General features: G+C 42.1%; 1 protein-coding gene across 12 annotated transcripts in view; it reads right to left on the bottom strand.

Annotated features, from left to right (window-relative positions):
• The window catches only part of LOC118401985 (adhesion G protein-coupled receptor L2-like), a 145,168-nt gene that overhangs the window by 58,220 nt on the left and 63,938 nt on the right, over positions 1-23,010 (bottom strand). For all 12 annotated transcript variants that reach the window (XR_004829406.2, XR_004829407.2, XM_035799751.2 and 9 more), the window contains exons 6-8: positions 5,618-5,920; positions 2,029-2,132; positions 1,074-1,259 (exon numbers count right to left, since the gene is read on the bottom strand). Coding sequence is in view for 10 of the 12 variants with exons in the window: in XM_035799751.2 (XP_035655644.1) it covers positions 1,074-1,259; positions 2,029-2,132; positions 5,618-5,920 (593 nt within the window). In the remaining 2 variants the exon portion in view is untranslated. The remainder of the gene's footprint in view (positions 1-1,073; positions 1,260-2,028; positions 2,133-5,617; positions 5,921-23,010) is intronic.

The raw sequence follows: 23,010 nt of genomic DNA, 5'->3' as shown, positions 1-23,010 counted from the left end.
GCTTTGCTTTATCTTGGCCAGGTCGCAGTTGCAAATGAGAACTTGTTCTCAACTGGCCTACCTGGTTAAATAAAGGTGAAATCATTTGTTTTTGTTAATCGGGGGGGGAAGGGCCTTGGGACAGGGAGGTGACCAAGAACTTGAAGGTCACTATGACATAGCTCCAGAGTTCCTCTGTGGAGATGGGATAAACTTCCAGAAGGACAATCATCTCTGTAGCACTCTACCAATCAGGTATTTATGGTACAGTGGCCAGACGGAAGCCACTCCTCAGTAAAAGGACACTCAGACTAGACAACAAGATTGTCTGGTCTGATGAAACCAAGATTGGCCTGATTGACAAGCGTCACGTCTGGAGGAAACCTGGCACCATCCCTACAGTGAAGCATGGTGGTGGCAGCATCATGCTGTGGGGATATTTTCAGTGTATCTTACAGGGAGACTAGTCAGGATCAAGGGAATGATGAACAGAGCAAAGTACAGAGAGATCCTTGATGAAAACCTTCTCCAGAGTGCTCAGGACCTCAGATTGGGGCGAAGGTTCACCTTCCAACAGGACAATGACCCTAAGCACACAGTCAAGACAATGCCGGAATGGCTTCGGGACAAGAATGTCAGAGCCCGGACTTGAACCCGATCAAACATCTCTGTAGAGACCAGAAAATAGCTGTGCAGTGACACTCCACATCCAACCTAACAGAGCTTGAGGGGATCTGCATAGAAGAATGGGAGAAACTCCCCAAATACAGATGTGCCAAGCTTTGTAGCATCATATCCAAGAAGACTCAATGCTGGAATTGCTGGCAAAGGTGCTTCAACAAAGTACTGAGTAAAGGGTCTGAATACTTATATATATATATATATATATATATATATATATATATATATATATATACACACACATATATATTGTATAAATAACATTTCAAAAACTGTTTATGGACTATTGTGTGTAGATTGATGGGGGAAAAAACAATGGAATCCATTTTAGAATGAGGCTGTGACGTAACAAAATGTGGGAAAAGTCAAGGGGTCTGAATACTTTCTGAAGACACTGTATTATTTTATATTACCTTGTTGAAGCTCCGCCCGGCCGAGTCCTTTTCGCTAGGCCGTAGCTCCTGGAGCTGAGCATCCAGGATGTCAACCAGCTGCTCCATGAGACGCACTGATGAGCTGACGTCACCGGCAAACACCGGGCCCTGTGTGTGGTGGGCCAGCTCATTGGCTAGGTTAGCCGCGTTCTCCCCACTACGGATCTAGAGTTGGAGGGAAAAAAACTTAAATATTAATGGACTGTTAAAGCTTTTAATTACTTGTTTCTTACTAAATACAGATGTAAGATCTGGATTTGGTCACTCTTTTGTTGCTGCAACTTTTCCTGCGCCGGAGGAAATGCACAAATTCACTGAAAACCCACATTAACACACAGTTATTTTAACAGTATTCCACTTTCCATGCAGCCTCATTTTGACCAGATAATAGCCTAACCACCAATCATGCAACACTTTGGACTAAAGGTTCAAATCCGGTTTCTGCAGGATTATTTAGCTGCGACAATACAGGTCAAATGAAGATCCTACATCTGTACCTGGAATGTGGTACGTTAACTATGTGATAACAATGGATACTGCTGATTTACGGTGGAGAAAGGAAGAAAAACAGCACAGCAGGAAAAGGCTCAGGGTCATTGGTGCAACGTCTCTGGAGGATCGGCATCACAGTGTCAGACCAGTATACAAGTAATGTATCATATACTGATTAAAACTCAAATCAATATTAACGCTGCAAGCTATAGGCTCCCGAGAGCAATTCAAAGTGGCAGAGATTTTCTTTTACAGAGAAAAGTGCATTGAATGTGTATTTTTGCAGGGGAGTACAGAATTTATGGGCAAACCACGTCTTTAGTGTTGCAACCAACAAGATGCTAATACAAATACAGATATACTTTTCCCTTTCAGAAAAGGTGGTGTTTTGTTCCTTCCCTCCCTGCCACCCAGGAGCTTTGGGAGGACACTGCTGACCAACCTTTTGTGCCACTTGAGCGACCCAGTGGGAGGTACAGTTGCTGAGGTCGGGTCCCTTTGGGTTCCAGGTCCCCCCTGCTACCGTGCAGAGGTAAGAGGCGATGCCTGGAGAAACACACAACAAACAACAGTTACACAACCCTCTATTGTCTGTTTCTATTGTGTATCAAACACTATGTGTGCATTTATTTGTGTAACATCTTGTGATGTTGCTGAACACTGCCATCTTGAATACACGGTTATATCCATTGCAAATGAGATTGTATGACAATGAGAATAGCCTGTTTAAATAAAGGTTGAATAGAAATAAATGAAACCGAGCCAGGACATCTGTTTGTCCTGCTCCTGCTCCTCTTACTATCCTGGCTTCTCTAGAGCACAACAAACAATTGACTGAGGGCAGCCATGGTAAATAAAAAATGAAAAGGTATGATGTGAAACATCTAGGAAGATTGACAGCTTTGTGATATCTAACTGAGTGGACACTACACAGTGAGAGATCCTCATATCTTTCAGCTGTATACTGTAGGAATCACGGGTTGTCAATGAATAAAATGCTCTGTATCATATATATTACTGCATTCTTGTCAACAAGTCTTACTACCTATTGGTACACCTTCATATCCGACATGTCTGCATTCCATACATTCCATATACATTTACATTTAAATATGATTGAAATAACAGTAACTCATCCCCCTCATGCCACCTACTGTTTTTTTTATCTTCCTATATTGTCTGTTTTGACAGTTCATTCATGGAACTATTTACTATTTGGAGGTATTAGCATATTGTAGGTAATGAACATTACATCTTGGCACCTTGTCTAACATATGGAAGGCTATATGAAAGACAATGTGTAAACACACTAACATGTTCATATAGAGCAGGGGTGTCAAAGTCAAATGGACGGAGGGCCAAATAAAAAATTTAGCTACAAGCCGAGGGCCGGACTGTTCGAATGTTCATTGAAACATTTTTAAATGATGCATATAGTCTAGTGAACCTAATTGAACCTACTGAAAACCTAACAAATATATTCCAATATGATCAGATAAATAAAGCAATATTTTCTTATGGCTCTGTCAGTAATCTTTAATTTTCAACAGACACAAAAGACAAATTTCCTTTATATAAAAATCCCCATAACATGAACATTAAATGAAAGAAACCGGTATTCAAGGCACCATCAGTAGCCTATATTTTCTATTTTAGCAAAAGTGGGCTAAATTTACTTCAAAGAAAAAAACAATAATAGCAATTTTCTATCATCCACTCAACTGAAATATTTTTAAAATATAATTGGATTGAAATACAATAAAATAAAGTGCAAAAATCTATTAATCAAAAACAACACTTTGTTTAAGGAGAAGTAACATGCAGTGAAAACAAATATTAAACTTTAACTTTTAAACTTGAACTGAGTAAAAACTCTAAATATGTGATTGCACAGTAATGTTCACTTGTTTGAGGTTGAGGGTGATACTTGGTGGTGTCCCATCTTTTCCACAAGTTCATCAATGTTCGGGGTAAGGCTCTGAGCTGAGGAAATCCTCAGAATTGAGTGGAGGTGTTCAGCAGTAAGTCGACTTCTGTGTGATGTTTTGTTCAAGTTCATCAAAGAAAACAGTTGTTCACACAGGTATGTGCTGCCAAACATAGACAACGTTTGAGCAGCCTGGATGCGCAGCTGGGGCATTGTGGGGGGAGGAAACGGGCGAACTCCGCAGCACCCACTGCCGCATATTTTGCCCTCAGTGCATCATTGCATTGGAGGTCAATCAACTCCATTTGGAGGTTTGGTGGTGAGCTTTCCACGTCAACAGCAAATGGGTTACCGAGCAGTTCCAACCTGCTTTTTGTGCTTCAAAGTCAGCAAATCGGCGTCGAAAGTCAGCGGCAAGCATACCTATTTTATCAGCCAACTGTGCGCTCGGGAACGCACTGGTAGAGAGCTTCTCTTTCATGGTCTGGCAGCTGGGAAAGTGGCTCAAATTTTCTTTCCGCATCTGCGTCTCCCACAGAGTCAGTTTGGTTTTAAATGCCTTCACTGTACTGTACATATCAGAGATGACACGATCCCGACCCTGCAGCTGCAAGTTCATTGCATTCAGATGACTCGTAATGTCACACAGAAAAGCCATTTCACACAGAAACATTTCGTCTCGGAGTTGTGTTTGTCTTTCCCTTTGCTGTCCAAGAACAGACAAATCTCCTCACGAAGCTCGAAACATCTTTGAAGCACCTTTCCCTGGCTTAGCCATCGCACCTCTGTGTGATAAGGCAAATCACCATGCTCTGTTTCTAACTCCGTCAGAAATGCCTTGAACTGGCGGTGATTCAAACCTTTGGCTCTGATAAAGTTAACTGTGCGCGTGATGATGCTCATTACATGCTCCATTTTCAAGGCTTTACCGCACAACGCTTCCTGGTGTATGATACAATGATAAGCTGTCAGCTCACCTGTCGCGTTTTCCTCTTGCATCTTTTCCCGTATCTTCGCCACCAGTCCGCTCCTGTGTCCACACATCGCAGGTGCTCCGTCGGTTGTCAAACCCACGAGTTTTTCCCAAGGCAGCTCCATCTCATTTACACATCTTGACACCTCTTCATACAAATCATGCCCCGTAGTTGTGCCATGCATAGGACGTAAAGCCAAAAACTCCTCTGTCACGCTTAGGCTGGAGTCCACTCCGCGGATGAAAATTGACAACTGGGCAATGTCAGAAATGTCGGTGCTCTCATCCACAGCCAAGGAATATGCAATGAAATCTTTTCCCTTTTTCACAAGCTGCTCTTTTAGATTGATGGACAACTGGTCTACTCTCTCGGCAATGGTGTTTCTGCTCAGACTCACATTTAAAAAGAGTTGCCTTTTTTCTGGGCAAACTTCGTCACAAACTTTAATCATGCAGTTTTTGATGAAATCCCCCTCCGTAAATGGCCGGGCTGATTTAGCGATCTCTTCTGCCAAAATAAAACTGGCCTTGACAGCAGCCTGGCCTTGTGATTTGGCTTTTTGAACAGAGCCTGTCGAGATTTGAGGCCTCGTTTTAATTCCTCTGCCTTTTGTAGCCTTTGTTCCATGTCCATATTCTTGTTTTTGTCCGCGTGTTTCGTTTCATAATGTCGTCTCAGATTATACTCTTTCAGTACCGCCACACTTTCTCCACACAGAAGACACACAGGTTTTCCAGCTACCTCCGTGAACAAATACTCCGACTCCCACCTTGTTTGAAACCCCGGTTCTCAGTGTCCACCTTCCGTTTTGCCATTTTTGATGGGTATCTGAAAGTTAATTTTACTGTGATGCTGACAACTGCTGTGCCAATAAATATTGAAATGAAGCAGCCTACTGCTCGGTGCGTCACCGTTGCATTGTGGGAAATGTAGTATTGGTGCGTGTAAAAGATCTGCGGGCTGCCGGCTTGCTGCGGTCTGCGGGCCGGTTCTAATAATAAATCAAGATCATCCCAGGGGCCGTAAAAACCTTCTCGCGGGCCGGATGTGGCCCGCGGGCCTTGACTCTGACATATGTGATATAGAGGAACACACACACACCCTCCCTCCCTCCCGGTTCCTGATAGTACCTCTGGTTCCTTTGGGGCAGGGTCTTTCCACTGTGGCTCCAGTGTGTGTCTGGGGCCAGGAGATACCCCTCATCATCCCTCCCTCACAGAAGCGCCTGGGGGTGGGAGGGATCTCTGGGGTGGTGGGGTCAGCTGTACCATGGGGGTCCTCCGCTGGTTTACCCACCTCTCTCTCTCTCCCATCCCTGGGGTCTGCTGGAACTGTGGTGTTAACAGGGACCTTGACTATGACCATGGTGGTGGTGATGATAGTGGTGGTCTCAGGCAGGGCCGAGGAGAGGGAGACGTCTTCTATAGTTGGCACTAGGAGAAGAGAGCAGAGAGAGAAGTGGAGGTTATAGCTTTAATAAAACCCAGCCTTACATTGAACTCCCTCTATACCTTTCAGACATACATCAGATATAACAGTCAGCAGGGAAAGTTCAAGGTACTTTCAGTATTTTAGTTCCACACCGCTTGGAGGGATGGCTGCTCTATGCTCTACTGAGTCACGTCTACTGGAGTCTACAGCAGCACTCGGGTATTACTCCACACTACTCCTACTCTCTCTGTTCTGTTAGGAGGAGGGAACCTGTAAACACTACACTATCTCAGCTATTTGAAACCCAATCTTGAAAATAACAGGAGGACAGGTAGTGTAGCAGCATCTGCTTGGCCTGGCTTTGCTTGGCCTGGCTCTGCTCGGCCTGGCTCTGCTCGGCCTGGCTCTGCTCGGCCTGGCTCTGCTCGGCCTGGCTCTGCCTGGCCTGGCTCTGCCTGGCCTGACTCTGCCTGGCCTGGCTCTGCCTGGCCTGGCTCTGCTCGGCCTGGCTCTGCTCGGCCTGGCTCTGCTCGGCCTGGCTCTGCTCGGCCTGGCTCTGCTTGGCCTGGCTCTGCTCGGCCTGGCTCTGCCTGGCCTGGCTCTGCTCGGCCTGGCTCTGCTCGGCCTGGCTCTGCTCGGCCTGGCTCTGCCTGGCCTGGCTCTGCTTGGCCTGGCTCTGCTTGGCCTGGCTCTGCTTGGCCTGGCTCCGCTTGGCCTGGCTCTGCCTGGCCTGGCTCTGCTTGGCAGCGATGTCCTTCTTGAGGGAGAGTCAGTACCTAAGGCTGATTCATGTCAACAAGGAAGACAAAGCCTGTCTGCATTTGACTATTTTCTCCTCCCTTTCATCTCTCCCCTTGATAAAGCCGGCGTAAGAAAACTCAAACTGGAATGCTCTGGGCAAAAACTATACATCAGCTATAATGCTCAGCTGCTGTATTCAATGCACAGCTATAAAGAACATCTGTGTGTGTGTGTGTGTTGTGGTCACCAAGAAGGTGTGGTCTCTAGGCCTTTTCTACAGTGTCTACCCATTTGTGTGGTCACAGCACTGTGAATGTACAGTAGAATGAATGAAAGAAAATAAGAAAATAGATATAAAAGAATAAAGAGAAAACAGTATATGCATACAGCCTGCGTATGAGCATGATGACTACACTGGCTGCCTCTTGCCCGACTGATTATATATCACAGCCACAGGATTGCTAGCGCTGATAAGAGGTGGCTTCCCACAAGGAGGTCTGCTACTCTGAGAGTCCTGCAGTGCCGTCTTCAGAGGCCCAGGGAACAGGCAATATCATGCTGTCTGATGCTCCATCATCAGACTCATATCTCCATTTCCTCCCCACCTGAATGGTGACAATGCCCACATTTAGCGTCTGGGCTCCGGAGAGACTCGTCGTCTTTGTTTTGTGTTTCTGTTTCAGTGGAATATTGAAGTTCATAACAATGTCCTGTCTGTGTCTGTCTGTGCTAAGGGGGAAAAAAGAGCTGAAAGTGCATAACCAACAATACATTAAATCTAGCATGACGCGGTTCTCAGAAAAAGAGGAGGGTAAAAAAAGGGTCCCAGGCAGCGACACATTTCTATTTAGAAATGTCAGGCAGGATCAGTCAGCCGTGTTGCAGTGTTGTTGTGTTATGACATTTCACTCAATGACCTTTTCTCCCATGGCAGAAGCAGTGTTTAATTGGGCCGTACTCATTCCTTCATTGTGCGTCCGTCTGTCTGTCAGCCACGCACGCAATTGCTCGTTCACACATTTCTGAGCTCTAAGTAACTATGCAAATGACACTGACATATGTCCCGTTTATTGTTGTGAGAACAGATGTTGAGAGGAGCTTATAATCTGAACAAAAATATAAAGGCAGCATGCAACAATTTCATCACTTTTACTGAGTTACAGTTCATATGAGGAAATCAGTCACTTAAAATAAACTCATTAGGCCCTAATCTATGGATTTCACCAGACTAGGCAGAGGTGCAGCTAAGGGCCTCAGAAGACAAAGGCCTATCTACTTGGCATCAGGCCCACCCACTGGGGAGCCAGGCTAAACCAATCAGAATTAGTTTTCCCCCCAAAAAGGGCTATATTACAGACAGAGATACTGGGCTGGCATGGTTCTACGTGGTCTTTGGTTGTGAGGCTGGTTGGACGTACTGTCAAATTCTCTAAAACTACGTTGAAGGCAGCTTATGGTAGAGGAATGAACATTACATTCTTTGGCAACAGCTCTAGTGGACATTCCTGCAATCAGCATGTCAATGGAATGCTCCCTCAAAACTGTGGCATTGTGTTGTGTTACAAAACTGCACATTTTAAGTGGCCTTTTATTGTCCCCAGCACAAGCTGCACCTGTGTAATGATCATTCTGTTTAATCAGCTTCTTGATACGTTACACCTGTCAGGTGGAGGGATTATTTTAGCAAAGGAGAAATGCTCACTAACTAATTTGTGCACAAAATTTGAGAGGAATACGTTTTTTTGTGTGTATGGAACATTTTGGGGATTTTGTATTTCCGCTCATGACACATGGGACCAACACTTTATATGTTGCGCTTATAATTCTGTTCAGTGTAACTTCCGGTCATTCTGTCGGTGTCCCTCTCTCTCTCTACCACTCTTTCTGTCCCTTATTCTGTCCCTATCCCAAGTAGCTGTGAGAAACTAAATGCTTACGGAAACTGAAAAACACCAGCATACTGAGAAAAACACTCATACCGCAGTGTCACTATTCTGTGCACCAGTCTAATGTACGCTCTAGAGACTATTATAGCTATTGATGTGCACTGGAATTCTGGTTTAGTTGTAATTTGGAAGTGCCTGAGTGTGAGCCCCTGACTACCTCCTTTCTACAGCGATAGACAGATGAAGGGGGAAAAATGGAGAGAAAAAACAACAACTAAAGAAATAGAATCTAAAGCACTTGTCAAAGAGGCCCATTTTCCTGTTACATTTCTCTTGATGTCTCCATCCACTGCCCGGCCACACACTACAATTTTCTTTTGATTATGATGAGCCATTTCACCAATGGCGGTTGAAAGCCGTGTGTCCTCTGCTAGCACTCAGCCCAAAGAGGGGCCATCTCAATTAGCTGTCATTTCACTCAAAAGCCTAAAGGTTCAATTCAACTCTTTTTATCTCAATATCAAATCATTTCTGGGTAAAAATTAAGTAATTATTTTTGACCGTTTTAATTTAAAAACAAACAAAAATATATTCTTAGCAAATAGCAATATCTCAAGCAAGAATTTAGCTAGGAGTGTCTGGGAGTGGTCTGAGTGGGGAGGGGAAAATTGAACACTAGCTGTTATTGACAGAGAACTGGTTTGGAACTCCTTCTTATATGAACTAATTTACCGCCTGCTGATGTCAACAGGCAGGCCAAAACTCCCTCCCAAACAGCTCTTATACTAAAAGGGCATTATCATAATTTTCACAATTTCACAGTATAATTCCAACCTCATAAGCCCAATTCATATGGGATTCATTTGACTGGGGAAGATAATTACATAACTCTATGTGCACAAGCACAAATCACCAGATCTGTATTTTTTTCCACACGATCTCGACAAACCATTTCTGTATGGAGCTTGCTTTGTGCACGGGGGCATTGTTATGCTGAAACAGGAAAGGGCCTTCTCCAAACTGTTGCCACAACAGTTCTTGTGCTGACGTTGTTTCCAGAAGCAGTTTGGAACTCGATAGTGAGTGTTGCAACCAAGGACAGATGATTTTTACGATCTACGCGCTTCCCGACTCGGTGGTCTGAGCTTGTTTGGCCTTCCACTTTGCGGCTGAGCCGTTGTTGCTCCGATACATTTCCAGTTCACAATAACAGCATTTACGGGGCAGCTCTAACTGGGCAGAAATTTGACAAACTGACTTGTTGGAAAGGTGGCATCCTATGACAGTGACACGTTGAAAGTCACTGAGCTCTTCAGTAAAGCCATTCTACTGACAGTGTTTGTCTATGGAGACTGCATGGCGGTGTCATCGATCCACTAATTTGAAGGTTTGTATACATAGTGTATGAAGGGAATACATGTTTTAACTTTCACAGTGAATGCTTTCTTTTCTAAGTTTTGTGCCAATGAATTGAACATCAGCAAATGCGTCAGTAAAATATATTGCGCCTATTTAATGCAAAACCCTTGTGGTTAATAGATCGTTAAGCAGCATTTACAACTGAGCTTCATTTGGGGAAATGACAAGTTCCCTTTCTCATCCATAGCCTAAAAACACATGTCAAGTACGAGTGCACTGTTTAGTTCACATCTGCAGGCTGGGGTGATTAAGGACGTCTTCTACTGCGGATCGCAAAAATATCATCATATTTCTTCAATTCAAATATTATGGCGACAGTATACCAAAGATGGTTTGGTATGGTTTAGAAACTTGGGCGCCAAGCTGGAGTTATCAGTGTATCCTGTTAACACCTAGACGTGTTGAAATATCTCCAGGCCGAGAATAAAAACCTCCAGGCTTCTGTAATAACTGTCAATTTATTTTAAAAACTGTCCGTTTGTAAAAAATTGATCCCATCCGAATCGTCCTGTGAAATAACAGACATTCTGGGGTAATAATTACATAACAAAGTTATCTAGTAATACCATAGAGATAGATAGAGGACTAATCGGTGTTTCTGTGCCATTATAGCGCAGCGCCACTGAGGAAATCTCCATTTTGAAGTAGTACAATTTGTTCTTCACGATTGGCTTATCCCTCCTGGTGACATGCTTGGACATGACCCCAAACAGGGTCACCAGGAGGGATCAACCAATGAATTTGGAAGCACCACCCAGTTGACTACATTAAAATGGTGGATGCCCTCAATGGAGCCCCCTTGCTAATATGGCCTTTTGGCAACTAGAGGCCTCGATCATTCTCTATGACTAATACCAGTCCCGTGCGTATAGGGCTACAGTGTGAAAAATATAAAAACACAGGAAATCACGTTTTTGACTGCACTGGGCCTTTAAAGTCTCTCTTGGTGGGAGGCAGAAGCCTAGGACACTCTGGGTGGCATATGTTTAATCTGTGATAAATAACACGAGGTGCTCAGGGGCTGAGCAGCAGTATACATGTTTTTTAGGAAGTTCTGAAAACTGAATAGAAGTAACTCGATAGAATGTAATCAAGTGCAGGACACTGGGAAAGCAAAGGAAATACTGTCCACTGAAAAACGTGTCCAAACTAGATACAACTAAATAGAATGAACTCGACAGAATCCATCGCAAATAGAAGGGACCTTTGAGGATGGAGGAAAGGGTTAATTAAGCATAAGTAATACTCTTCACTAAAATTCAAGATGATAAATGAAGATAAAGTTCCACATTTTAACATCTTTCCACAAATGAAATAATAATTAAATAAACCATGATAAGATGATCAGAGGCATAGCTATGCTGTTTGTCTAAGATAGCTATTTCCGTTAAAGGCCTAGTGCCCCCCCTCATAAAAGCCAGATTTCCCATGGCTCTGGAGTCTAGACATGTTTGCCATTATCTCTGAAGCATTGGGAAAACGACGTGAAGGTTATCTAAGAAAGTTTGACAGGGAAACAGCATAATAATGGGCTATCACCATCAGTGTGTCTGTGGTCTGGAAGAATCAGACATCGTCTGACTTCTGCAGAAACAACTTATTTCAGTCTTTACCACAATTTAAGGTTTGTTTTGAAATCAATGATTGTTGAAATGAAAGGGTTGATTAAATAGTCGACGGACTGAAAGTAAATGTAAAATACTGAGTGCCACTATATCAGCGTAACAATATAGCCAAATAATTAAGCTAAGTCTCAGTGCACTTCCAAAACTCAGAATCCTCCTAACTTCAAACTTGAGGGTGTTATGACATTATCTTAATTCACACAGTATTTGTCTAAGTGTGAATCTGGCCACCTACGTGGACTGCAATAAGAAGACAAAACAGCCTGTACCAAACTGTTGGACGTCATGCCAACGCACCACCATCCTACACTGCAACGCCATGAATAAGGAATGGTGTGAGTGTGTCTGAATATCTTCAACTTAAAGGAAGTAAACAGCAGTACTTGTGAGCCACAGTATTGGTGTTGCTTTTTTGAAGATATCTTCGCCAGTAGCTAATGATAGAGAAACAACAACACCCAGAAGACATAAATATTACATTAGTTTGTTTTTATGCAGTCTCACCCTGCTCTGCTCGAGCCTATGTGAGGCGCTTATGTGAACATCGGTCCTGTGTAGCTAGTAGCTTCGGTAATGGGTCTAAGTGAACCACCTGGTCACATACGGTAGCCTTTTTATACTGCTCTGGGAAGACAGGTTTTTCCAAACTTTGCCTTTAGTACAATTTGGAATAAATGATGGATCTTCCTGGCAGAAATGGACAGAAATTACTGCCATCACACAGTGGATGAAGTGAATAAGTGAAAGGTGTAGGTTGTTTTCTTCCTAAGGTGTGCTTATTGCCTGTATTTAATGGACTATGGCAAATACCACGTCGAGCATCGGAGTTGCATTGCTGTGTGCGTTCTTGACACTTGTTCTTAAAGATCAGGAGAAAAGGCCTGCCACTGCCAACCAGACAGGTTCTGGAGCTAAGTGTTCGGATTTACACGAGTTCAAAATGAATGACACCTCATACCTCCGGCAGGGACACCAGCCCATGGACCCACTTTGATAGAAAAAAGGAGGTGGCGAGCAGCACAAGCAAAACACATACTGTATTATTTCATGGTCACTTCAGCTATCAACAGCCTCTCTTACAGTTCTTCAAATATCCACTTGAACAAGTCAAAATATTACTATCCACTAATCATGAAGTCAGACTAATGAAGACTTGTGCCATGTCAACAAGAGGAACAAATGGAGTTGTTCCAACCATACGCTTGGCACATTGATCCAGGACACACACACACACACACACCTCGACCCTGGTCAGCATGAACCTCCTTGCTGTGTTAATTCCTCCTGATCCACCAAGTGGCATGGACCAACCCATGAGATCTGGGTAAATATTCCCTTTGTTTCTGCACTTCTAAGAGTAGAAAGCTCAATCTCCAAAGCCTCACTGTGTGTCTGTCACAATACAATGTATTAATGAGCCCAGCAAGTGCTTCATCATGCCACACTTCCAATGTTTAAAAAACATCCAAATCAATATGCATAACTGAGTTTTATAAGCAGCCATATTGAATGAGCCGAATGTAGATATGATATTAGCAAGCTTTGTAAGGCAGAATAAGATTTAAGCCACTTACTAGCCTTTTCCAAGTTCATGTACAGATGTAGGATCTTCATTTGATTACCCTGTTGCAGGAGAACTTTGCTGCAATTCGGGAAACGTAAGACTAGTGTACTTGAGGTCTAAAAAGGCTTCCGAACCCCTACAAAAATGTAAATGAATTATAATCCACATAATAATAAACATTTCCTGTTGCTGCATGATTACTTTGCAACTGTATCAAACTGTCTCAAATGAAGATCCTACACCTGTATGCAGTGGCATGGCCTTCCTTCTGTCGGTGCCGTCGGATCTCTTCATGTGGCTTAACCCGATCGCTCTCCAGCGGCACTGCTCCTCTCATTGAAGCCATGAATTTAACGCTCTAATTTAATGCTTCTCAGATCAATGCTACCTCAAAAGCAAATTAATGTTCTCCCTTCTTTACTTTGAAATGCTCCTGGCAATTATAGTCTCCCCTGATTAGTCTTTTGAATTCACTGGACCGAGACCCAAGTCGATGTCTTTGAGGCATCTCAGACAATACCTTCTAAGTGTCAATACAAATGTTGTAATGGGCGACACTAAGGGATGCATTTTATTGGCACGTCGGAGCACAATCTCTTAACTAGTGAGTCTTCTTCTTAGGAGTTCGAACCATCAAAATATTGATCACTGGTGTGGTGTCTGTGTGTTGAGAACCTATGTTGTGTTTAAAACTCTGAGGAATGTTTAAAACTTTGAGGAATTAGACAGGTATCAAATACATAACATGTTGTTTTTTACATAGTAACACAAAAAAAAGTATTTAAAAAATATATGTATAAAAATACTACATAAAGATTTTTAAACATTACACAAATTACACACACAAGTTTACATACACCGTAGCCAAGTACATTCAAAACTCAGTATTTCACAATTCCTGACATTTAATCCTAGTAAACATTCCCCGTCTTAGGTCAGTTAGGATCACCACTTTATTTTAAGAATGTGAAATGTCAGAATAATAGTAGGGAGAATGACCTATTTCAGCTTTTATTTATTTCATCACATTCCCAGTGGGTCAGAAGTTTAGATACACTCAATTAGTATTTGGTAACATTTCCTTTAAATTGTTTAACTTGGTTCAAACGTTTCGGGTAGCCTTCCACAAGCTTCCCACAATAAGTTGGGTGAATTTTGGCCCATTCCTCCTGACAGAGCTGGTGTAACTGAGCCAGGTTTGTAGGCCTCCTTGCTCGCACACGATTTTTCAGTTCTGCCCACAAATGTTCTATAGGATTGAGGTCAGGGCTTTGTAATGGCCACTCTAATACCTTGACTTTGTTGTCCTTAAGCCATTTTGCCACAACATTGGAAGTATGCTTGGGATCATTGTCCATTTGGAAGACTCATTTGCGACCAAGCTTTAACTTCCTGACTGAGGTCTTGAAAAGTTCCTTTAATATATCCACATAATTTCCCGCCTCATGATGCCATCTATTTTGTGAAGTGCACCAGTCCCTCCTGCAGCAAAGAACCCCCACAACATGATGCTGCCACCCCCGTGCTTCACGGTTGGGATGGTGTCGGCTTGCAAGCCTCCCCCTTTTCCTCCAAACATAACAACGGTCATTATGGAAAACATTTATATTTTTGATTCATCAGACCAGAGACATTTCTCCAAAAAGTACGATCTTTGTCCCCATGTGCAGTTACAAACCGTAGTCAGGCTTTGTTACGACGGTTTTGGAGCAGTGGCTTCTTCCTTGCTGAGCAGCCTTTCAGGTTATGTCGATATAGGACTAGTTTTACTGTGGATATAGATACTTCTGTACCCGTTTCCTCCAGCATCTTCACAAGGTCCTTTGCAGTTGTTCTGGGATTGACTTGCACTTTTTGCACCAAAGTACATTCATCTCTAGGAGACAGAACGTGTATCCTTCCTGAGCACTATGACAGGTGCGTGGTCCCATGGTGTTAATACTTGCTTACTATTGTTTGTACAGATGGACATGGTACCTTCAGGCATTTGGAAATTGCTCCCAAGGATGAATCAGACTTGTGGAGATCTACAATTATTTTTCGTGGCTAATTTCTTTTGATTTTCCCATGGTGTCAAACAAAGAGGCACTGAGTTTGAAGGTAGGCCTTGAAATGTATCCACAGGTACACCTCCAATTGACTCAAATGATGTCAATTAGAAGCTTCTAAAGCCATGACGGGGGAATGCGCCAAAATACCAGCAACAGTGTGTGAACCTTGTGAAGACTTACAGAAAACGTTTGACCTCTGTCATTGCCAACAAAGGGTATATAACAAAGTATTGAGATAAACTTTTGTTATTGACCAAATACTTATTTTCCACCATCATTTGCAAATACATTCATTAAAAATCCTACAATGCGATTTTCTGGATTTTTTTTCTCATTTTGTCTGTCATAGTTGAAGTGTACCTATGATGAAAATTACAGGCCTCTCTCATCTTTTTAAGTGGGAGAATTTGCACAATTGGTGGCTTCCCACTCCTTTTTCTATTCTGGTTAGAGCCAGTTTGCGCTGTTCTGTGAAGGGAGTAGTACACAGCGTTGTACAAGATCCTCAGTTTCTTGGTAATTACTCTCATGGAATAGCCTTCATTTCTCAGAACAAGAATAGACTGACGAGTTTTAGAAGAAAGTTCTTTGTTTCTGGCCATTTTGAGCCTGTAATCGAACCCACAAATGCTGATGCTCCAGATACTCAACTAGTCTAAAGATGGCCAGTTTTATTGCTACTATAACCAGCACAACAGTTTTCAGCTGTGCTAACATAAAAGCAAAGGGCTTTTTCTAATGATCAATTAGCCTTTTAAAATGATAAACTTGGATTAGCTAACACAACGCGCCATTGGAACACAGGTTGCTGATAATGGGTGTCTGTACACCTATGTAGATATTCATTTTTTTTTTAAATCAGCTGTTTCCAGCTACAATAGTTATTTACAACATGAACAATGTCTACACTGTATTTCTGATAAATGTTATGTTATGTTAATGTAGAAAAAATAAGGACATTTGTAAGTGACCCCAAACTTTTGAACGGTAGCACACACAGTGCCTTCAGAAAGTGTGTTTAGACTTTTTCCACATTTTGAATTTAAAATGCATGAAATGTAGATGTTGCGTCACTGATCTACACAGAATACCCCATAATGTCAAAGTGGAATTATGTTTTCAGAAATGTTTACTAATAAATAAAAAATGTAAAGCTGAAATGTCTTGAGTCAAGAAGTACTGAACACCTTTGTTCAACCCCTTTGTTAGGCAAGCTTAAATAACTTCAGGAGAAGAAATGTGTCTAACAAGTCACATAATAAGTTGCATGGACTCACTCGGTGTATAATAATGGTGTTTAACATGATTTTTTTAATGACTACCTCATCTCTGTAACCCACACATGCAATTTTCTGTAAGGTCCCTCAGTCGAGCAGGTAATTTCAAGCACAGATTCAATGACAAAGGCCAGGGAGGTTTTCCAATGCCTTGCAAAGAAGGGCACATACTGGTAGATAAAGACATTGAATATCCCTTTGAGCATGGTGAAGTTACTAATTACGCTTTGGATGGTTTATCAATAAACCCAGAAACTACAAAGATACAGGCGTCCTTCCTAACTCAGTTGCCGGAGAGGAAGAAAACCCCTCAGGGATTTCACCATGGGGCCAATGGTGACTTTAATACAGTTACAGAGTTTAATGCCTGTGACAGGAGAAAACTGAGAACGGATCAACAACATTGTTGTTATTCCACTATAGTAACCTAAATGACACAGTGAAGCCTATACAGAATCAAATATATTCCAAAACATACATCCTGTTTGAAATAAGGCACTAAAGTAATACTGCAAAAAAAAAGTGGCAAAAACAGAGCGTTATGTTTGGGGCAAATCCAACACAACAGAGTACCACTCGTCATTTATTCCAGCATGGTGGTGGCTGCATCATGTTATGAGTATACTTGTCATCGGCAAGGACTATGTAGTTTTTTTAATAAAAAGAAAAGGAGTAGAGCTAAGCATAGTCCTAGAGAAAAACCTGGTTCAGCCTGCTTTCCACCAGACACTGGGAGACATATCCACCTTCCAGCAGGACAATAACCTAAAACGCAACACCAAATATACACTATTACTTACCAAGCCAACATTGAAATGTTCCTGAGTGACCTAGTCACAGTTTTGACTTAAATCAGCTTGAAAATCTATGGCAAGCCTTGAAAATGGCTGTCTGGCAATGACTAACAACCAACTTGATAGAGCTTGAAGAATTTAATTGCGTAATGGGCAAATATTGTACAAACCAGGTTTGCAAAGCTCTTAGAGACATACCTAAAAAGACACCCAGCTGTAATCACTGCCAAAGGTTGAATGTTGAATACTTATCAAAATTAATTAATTAGTGGTTTATTTACCATGAATTAAAAAAAAAAAAGTTTCTTCCACTTTGACAGAGTATTTTGTGGAGATCATTGACTAAAAAAAAGACAATTAAAACCATTTGAATTCCACTGATTAACACAACAAAATGTGGAAAAGTCAAGGGGTATGAGTACTTTCTGAAGGCACTGTAGGCTGGTGGCATAGTAGAAGAAGACACATTGGTGGTATTGTACTGATTATACTGTTCTCTATAAAAAAGCAGAGAATTGTAGCGATTCGGTTCTTCAAGGAACTTTAACTGTGGGACCCCGTGAATCTTAATGGACTAAATTAATTTCCTCTCTGCGCCTCAAGTGCTTCTCAGTATCAGTGAGAGATGTTCTTTTAGCACCATTAGATCACCCTGCAGAACAGGTTGTTTAATCCCCATCTATACTCTCTCTGAGAGGCGCAATAAATCCTAATAGCGGTGTAGTCAGGGCAGTTAAAGGTGTAGATCTGAGCAACCTAATAAACATGAACCAATTTCTTTCATGTGAATGGCACAGGCAAAATCTTGCTGCAGGCACAGCCATGCTTCTCTATTTCCCTCCCTCTATGAGCAGCTAAGGGCTTTTGTTCTCATAAAACTTAACTTAATGATCTGCAGAGGGCAGTTATGAATGCAAATACATTGTAGCTGTATGCATTCAAGTTTCAATTCCAGCAGCAGAACCGTAGCTGGTGTAAGGGTTCTTAAACTCATGTGTAAACTCAACAACTACAGTGCCTTGCGAAAGTATTCGGCCCCCTTGAACTTTGCGACATTTCAGGCTTCAAACATAAAGATATAAAACTGTATTTTTTTGTGAAGAATCAACAACAAGTGGGACACAATCATGAAGTGGAACAACATTTATTGGATATTTCAAACTTTTTTAACAAATCAAAAATTGAAAAATTGGGCATGCAAAATGATTCAGCCCCTTTCCTTTCAGCGCAGCAAACTCTCTCCAGAAGTTCAGTGAGGATCTCTGAATGATCCAATGTTGACCTAAATGACTAATGATGATAAATACAATCCACCTGTGTGTAATCAAGTCTCCGTATAAATGCACCTGCACTGTGATAGTCTCAGAGGTCCGTTAAACGCGCAGAGGGCATCATGAAGAACAAGGAACACACCAGGCAGGTCCGAGATACTGTTGTGAAGAAGTTTAAAGCCGGATTTGGATACAAAAAGATTTCCCAAGCTTTAAACATCCCAAGGAGCACTGTGCAAGCGATAATATTGAAATGGAAGGAGTATCAGACCACTGCAAATCTACCAAGACCTGGCCGTCCCTCTAAACTTTCAGCTCATACAAGGAGAAGACTGATCAGAGATGCAGCCAAGAGGCCCATGATCACTCTGGATGAACTGCAGAGATCTACAGCTGAGGTGGGATACTCTGTCCATAGGACAACAATCAGTCGTATATTGCACAAATCTGGCCTTTATGGAAGAGTGGCAAGAAGAAAGCCATTTCTTAAAGATATTCATAAAAAGTGTTGTTTAAAGTTTGCCACAAGCCACCTGGGAGACACACCAAACATGTGGAAGAAGGTGCTCTGGTCAGATGAAACCAAAATTGAACTTTTTGGCAACAATGCAAAACTCTATGTTTGGCATAAAAGCAACACAGCTCATCACCCTGAACACATCATCCCCACTGTCAAAAATGGTGGTGGCAGCATCATGGTTTGGGCCTGCTTTTCTTCAGCAGGGACAGGGAAGATGGTTCAAATTGATGGGAAGATGGATGGAGCCAAATACAGGACCATTCTGGAAGAAAACCTGATGGAGTCTGCAAAAGACCTGAGACTGGGACGGAGATTTGTCTTCCAACAAGACAATGATCCAAAACATAAAGCAAAATCTATAATGGAATGGTTCAAAAATAAACATATCCAGGTGTTAGAATGGCCAAGTCAAAGTCCAGACCTGAATCCAATCGAGAATCTGTGGAAAGAACTGAAAACTGCTGTTCACAAATGCTCTCCATCCAACCTCACTGAGCTCGAGCTGTTTTGCAAGGAGGAATGGGGAAACATTTCAGTCTCTCGATGTGCAAAACTGATAGAGACATACCCCAAGCGACTTACAGCTGTAATCACAGCAAAAGATGGCGCTACAAAGTATTAACTTAAGAGGGCTGAGTAATTTTGCACGCACAATTTTTCAGTTTTTGATTTGTTAAAAAAGTTTGAAATATCCAAAAAATGTCGTTCCACTTCATGATTGTGTCTCACTTGTTGTTGATTCTTCACAAAAAAAATGCAGTTTTATATCTTTATGTTTGAAGCCTGAAATGTGGCAAAAGGTCGCAAAGTTCAAGGGGGCTTTCGCAAGGCACTGTATGTAGGCTAGTGTGTGGCTGTGTGGTTTTCATCATTAGATCTTTCGCATGCAGTTAAGCCAGTGAGAGTTTGTGTGTCTGTTTGGGCTGACCCCAATTATTCAGCCGAGATTTTGTTGTTGAGGAATTATTATTTTTTAACTAAAAAAACAGGTGTCTCCTGTGCCAGAAAAATAAATTAAACAATTGTGTGTGTGTATATATATATATATATATATATATATATTTTATAGCAGAGGAGACACACGTTTGATTTGCGCCCATCTCAGTTAACTAATCCATTGCGGAAGCCGAGACTAATCCATTGTGGAGGTACAGTCCAAGAAGAGGGGGAGTGTGGCTGCACAATGCACGTCTCTCTCCAGAGTGTGCCCTCTCCCGACAATTTGTGTACACTCATTGTTCCATAACTTCATTGTGTGAATTGTTAGTGTCTATCAATTCCCCATTACATGTATCACTAGTAGTACATTTACCGTTAATTCCTATCATTTCTAATCTACCATTTGGGGATCTGATAGTATTCCGGATTGGTTTAATGCTGCCCCATTAATGAGCTGTGGAGCTTCTCAATGTAATGTTTTCTTTACCTCAAACAGCAAGCAAATTAAGTATATTTTTACATCCATTGAGAATGACAATTCCTCAATGCATTTGAAAAATCTTTCCAGCTCTCTCCCTTTCCATAACCACTCATCGTGTAAGGGAAAAATGTAATGCCCTGATCCAGTGGAAACGTCATAAAATAGGCCTACCTGAATAATTCTTATCTCTTGCGCAAATTGCCTACAGGGATGTCTGTCCCGAGCTCACTGGTCCAGGAAACTGTATGTTGCAACCGGATAGACCCAAGTTAATAGTTGATACAATGTTTCAAATTGGTTGCAGACAGGCCATGTGTAGCCAATGTGATTTATAGGATATTTATTTTTTAATCGGGATATTTTCTACCTGCAGGCTGCATTGTTTAGGCTATTTTATTGTTTTTATTAGGCTTTATGTAGGCTATTTTTACATAGTTGGCAATGGCAATAGAACTTACAAACCTAAAAAGTATAATTTTCATTTAGATTTGAATAGAATTTTGATTAACCACTTGACAATGATATATGAAGACGTTATTATAAATTAAATGAAACTGTTCCACAAAAATGTTCATATGAAAACCATTACCGGCACGCAGATCGGTAGAAATGGTAAGATAAATTGGCCTCCCACATGAGAAAGTTTGCCGTCTCCTAGTGTAGCCTATTACCGGCAACATCAGGAGAGTAATGGCAGAATCTGCAAAAGCCAGCAGGAGAGGGAGGAGGATGGTCGGGACAGGTTAAGGTTTCAATCTTCTGGTCTTGATCTCCCTCTCGAGTCATTTGTGTCTTGTTTCATCAAATAGTGAGCTTAAAGCATCAGACAAGCTCAATGCATATACAGTTGATTTTATCAAAACACATAGGGTGTGTCTATAGAGGGGAAAAATACACATTTTAACATTTTGACCAATTGATCGGTCGAAAGAACAGACGACTTTCAGTTGACAAAGATTTATATTAGGTCTGGGACAGCCCTAGCGTCAGTTTTTGGCATTTGCGTTTGCTGAAGCATTAGCTGAGAGCAAAACAGAGTAAAGCCCCTTGATTGGGAATGCACTGCCATGCTGACTTCTCTCCTCTCTGTGTGGCTGTTATTAGGCATGAAGGGGAATTATGATAATTCACTTGTTAATTACATTTACATACATCTTATCCTGAGCAGCCAGAAGAGGCCATTTGCATGCAAATACATGCCAATTCGGCAATGGAGAAACAACTTAAAATTCTAGTATCTGGTGTCTATCTATTCTACATGGTCTTAATTGACTGCCTTGGTTGGGTTGGGCACACAGAGACTGAACCTAAGACCGTCACGAGCTCAAGGCTTCTGTCTGCCTGTCTGTCTGTCTGTCGCGTTGACACGTGATCAGAGTGCAGGAACATATGGTATTCATGGGGAAATTGCCCTTGCACACACAGGTCAGGGATCACAAATCCTTAACATTAACCTAGCTATACACTGGAATGCCAACTTACTGGATATCACTTTATTCTCAATAAAATACCATTTTAAATCAGCGAAAATGTGAGAACTCAGTCAGAACTTGCTCTTGTGCAGGGGGCAGCACTGTGGAACAACTTGAAACCCCAATGGCAGCGTGGTAGCATGTTCCCCCAAAGTGACTAGGCAGGTACTTAGCCTAGCGTTTAGCGATAAGGAGGAGGCTCCACCCCAACACGTCACAGCATCATGGTATAGAGTTGATAGTTCCTTGTTGTGCAGAGCGTTAGCAGGGACTTAGCCTAGCTCTCAGGGATAAGGAGGCTACAGGCAGGTAATTACACCCATTATCAGACACTGTGATGTAAGGGCCCTGACTGATGACATGCACGTCCGTCTCCCCTCAGACACTTCACAGATTCATTTAAAACCCTACAGCGTTTGACAGGATCATCAGCCGTTATTGATATCTTGATCATATTTTTTTCTCCTTTTCAACAGCGCTCAAGTCATTCTTCTAACCGTGTCATCCGGCCATGATTCACCGGTGTTACCGCCATCTAGCCACATGGTACTTTGACTCTGCGTTTTAACACCGACCGCCAGGCCATAATATTATGGAGATTGTCTCAATCTAGGGTAAATGAGGGGCCGTCAACGAACGGTTGATGGGGTAGCCATGGCAACAGATGCCCGAATCGGCTGCAAAGGCAAGGCAAAGAAAGTGGGATAACCTTCTGTCATACTGTATGCAATATTTCAGAATCCCATTCCGGGGCATTAAAAGGGAAGTTCACAAGGCCACTGTTCATAAAGGACTGGGATAAGACCTGAGATTAGAACATTTGATAGGGTCCAAGCTTCAAGTGGAGAGGGAGTTCTTGAGCTTGCCTTATGGTAATAAAGGAAGCAAGGCTTTATAGCTGATGCCTTGTGCCAGAGTATGAAGGCTCCTGGGGGAGTTATACCTCGTTCCAAGGTGAATCTGTCATTTTCTATTTACAAATTAGGTCTTTCCCCAGGACAAACACAATCTCCTATTCTCTGAATCACACTTGAATTGTGTTCAAAATTAAA

Source organism: Oncorhynchus keta, chromosome 23 (assembly GCF_023373465.1).
Source record: "Oncorhynchus keta strain PuntledgeMale-10-30-2019 chromosome 23, Oket_V2, whole genome shotgun sequence".
NCBI lineage: Eukaryota > Metazoa > Chordata > Actinopteri > Salmoniformes > Salmonidae > Oncorhynchus > Oncorhynchus keta.
Note: the sequence above shows the minus strand (reverse complement) of the source record. Positions and strands in the feature narration are given on the sequence as shown.